The sequence below is a fragment of the Bidens hawaiensis genome, unplaced genomic scaffold, assembly GCF_021521415.1.
Source record: "Bidens hawaiensis isolate Kalapana, Puna unplaced genomic scaffold, B.hawaiensis_p1.1 tig00012466_1, whole genome shotgun sequence".
In the NCBI taxonomy this organism is placed as follows: domain Eukaryota; kingdom Viridiplantae; phylum Streptophyta; class Magnoliopsida; order Asterales; family Asteraceae; genus Bidens; species Bidens hawaiensis.
In genome coordinates, this window is record NW_027492016.1 from 609,194 (window position 1) to 611,668 (window position 2,475).

Here is a 2,475-nt window from a genome sequence, read left to right on the forward strand (position 1 = left end):
CTTCAAATACAACCATCTTCATATGAAGATAACACTTTGTAAAATTTTGAAAAATAAATTATTGTTTGATACAAGTTTCGAACCCAATACCTCATGGTTCAAACTAAAGATGCTTACCTACTCTACTTAAATTGTGATGGATTTCTTGACTTATAAATGATATATTGCTAATTCACTTATAATTAATACTAGAAAACCATTAAACAATTAAGTTAACATCCAATGTTGTATTCAAAAGGGCTTTTAGAGATTTATGAATAGTAAAATTTTGTTTAATATCTTATGAATCTATAACGTATGTTATCATGTATATTACTAAATTTAACTTTTGTTGTTTTTAATCATCCATGTATCTATCCTAGTTTTTGGAATATAAAGAATGAGCTAAAATGAATTTTTTAATAGTATATATAGATATAGATTATTTTAGTTTGAATTATATAAAGAAAAACAAATAAAAGTTATATGATATATCTTCTTCACACACGCGTATTTATTCATTGTTATTGTTTCTAGTTTCTACGTTTGGGTGTTGATTACGTGAGTCATCAAGGGTTGTGCAAAGATGAACAAGTTTTCCGAGTCGGTTAACTCCTTCTTCTCCGGCGGCGATCAGCTTCCATGGTGCTCTCGTGATATCATTGCGGTAAAACCCCTAATCACTCTTTGATTCGCTTCTCTTCCGTTATTATTCGATGATTCATGATCAACTGTGCCTGCCGAATATGCGTGTTTATTATTACGTTTTATAATTGAAGGCTTTGGCTTCTTCCATAAGGGTTTAATGTGCTTTTGCATAATTACTAAACCAAATATATAATGTTAAATAACTGCCCTAATTTTATTTTCTCTTCTGAGATGAATTTGTGAATTTAAGCATTATGTTATCATATTTGAATTTGAAGTTGTTATGAATGCTTTATATAAATACAAGTATTAATATAATAGTTATTTTTAATCTTAATTTAAGTGATCTTTGATAATATTACTTACTGAACAGGGTTGTGAGAAAGAAGTTGCTGAGGCTGCAAATGATGCATCTGATGAGGCCAAGAGTGAGGGCATCATGCGCTTGTCGTGGGCTTTGGTTCACTCTAGGCAACCTGAAGATGTGCAGCGTGGAATAGCTATGCTTGAAGGTTATATAATAATAAAATAATATTGTAGATTAGTGTATCGGTATATGTAATTTAAAATCATAAGCTAATTAAACTTGTGTCTGCAGCTTCAATAGTCAACACCAACAGCCCGTTGCAAAAGAGAGAGAAAATCTATCTGTTGGCGGTTGGATATTACCGAAGTGGTGATTTTGCAAAGAGTAGGATGCTCCTTGAACAAGCTTTAGAGGTTTATTTATTTTTCTTTATCATTGAGAGAACAAATTATTGTTGTTTTCAGCTTTTGATCTACCTAATAAAGAAGATTTAGTATTTACATTTTTAAATTCATATTAATCTAGATTGCACCTGATTGGAGTCAAGCTTTGTCACTTAAGAAGGCGATAGAAGATCGCATCACTAAAGGTTGGCCTTCAATTTGTTTTTTATTGTGTCATAAACATCGAATTAATGATTAATATGATTATGCAGATGGTGTGATTGGAATTGGTATTACTGCTACTGCTTTTGGACTTATAGCTGGTGGGATTGCTGCAGCGTTGATCAGGAGGAATTAGTTAACTTCTATGACTGCATTAATAATATCACTCAAACCTTTTTAAGGATTAACACGGTTCCATCTTTTGTAATTTACTGGTAATGAGTTATGCAGCCTCTTTAGTTTTAACTAGTGTTTGTTGCTTGGCAGAAGGTATTTACCTTGTTTTTTTTCTAATAATGCAGTACATAGTAGATCGGTTATTAACGCGCTCAGTTTGCAAATGTATCGTTTTAGGCTTTGAATCATCGTTGCTGTGATTGAATTTTTTGGGTGCAAAAACGTATCTGTAAACTTGAATTATGAAATATGCAATTCTTGGAAAGGGCAAATATGCAATTCTTCTGCTCTGTTTCAAATAAAGTCATAAATATGTGAAATTTGAGTTAGGATCGGGATTTGAGAAATGATTTGGGTTCAATCTGGGTTATGGCCTTTTGATAAGGCTGTTCGTTGTGGTCTCAAGTGGGAGACGCCATCCGGCCACCTCACCCGTTAAAGGGACGCCAAACAACACTCCATTTGTAACTTCGGCACCAAACCATTTTTTGCCCTCTAGCGCCATTCCCTCTTGGTGGGTGGGATTTACTTCAAACAACCAATGACTTTTAAAAAAAAATTATTTAAACCTATTAAACCACCACGTTTGAATTAGTGGGTGACTAGTTATTGGCCCACTACCTATGTGTCCATGATAACAAGCTCTTGCTTGTTATCACATAACACGCAACCTAAGCTTAATTAGTTAATTTGTTAATGAAATACAATACAACCCGTATCTGATCTGGCCCACTGAGCCAAGATCCGGTCCACTTGACT

At 33.5% G+C, this 2,475-nt stretch overlaps 1 protein-coding gene across 1 annotated transcript; it reads left to right on the forward strand.

Moving 5' to 3' along the window:
- The first annotated feature begins 546 nt into the window (after positions 1-546).
- Positions 547-1,721, forward strand: LOC143541042 (mitochondrial fission 1 protein A-like). Its single transcript, XM_077033958.1, has 5 exons — positions 547-646; positions 1,001-1,139; positions 1,226-1,347; positions 1,460-1,523; positions 1,590-1,721. The coding sequence occupies exons 1-5, from the start codon at positions 566-568 to the stop codon at positions 1,673-1,675; spliced, it is 492 nt and encodes a 163-aa protein (XP_076890073.1). The 5' UTR covers positions 547-565; the 3' UTR covers positions 1,676-1,721.
- Positions 1,722-2,475: the final 754 nt, after the last annotated feature.

What these genes read in the sequence shown, in the direction of transcription:
- LOC143541042 (XM_077033958.1), top strand. Translation starts at nt 566, where the DNA reads ATGAACAAGTTTTCCGAGTCGGTTAACTCCTTCTTCTCCGGCGGCGAT. An exon ending in GCTCTCGTGATATCATTGCG is followed by an intron (nt 647 to 1,000) that starts GTAAAACCCCTA and finishes CTTACTGAACAG; the next exon opens with GGTTGTGAGAAAGAAGTTGC. An exon ending in AGAAGATCGCATCACTAAAG is followed by an intron (nt 1,524 to 1,589) that starts GTTGGCCTTCAA and finishes ATGATTATGCAG; the next exon opens with ATGGTGTGATTGGAATTGGT.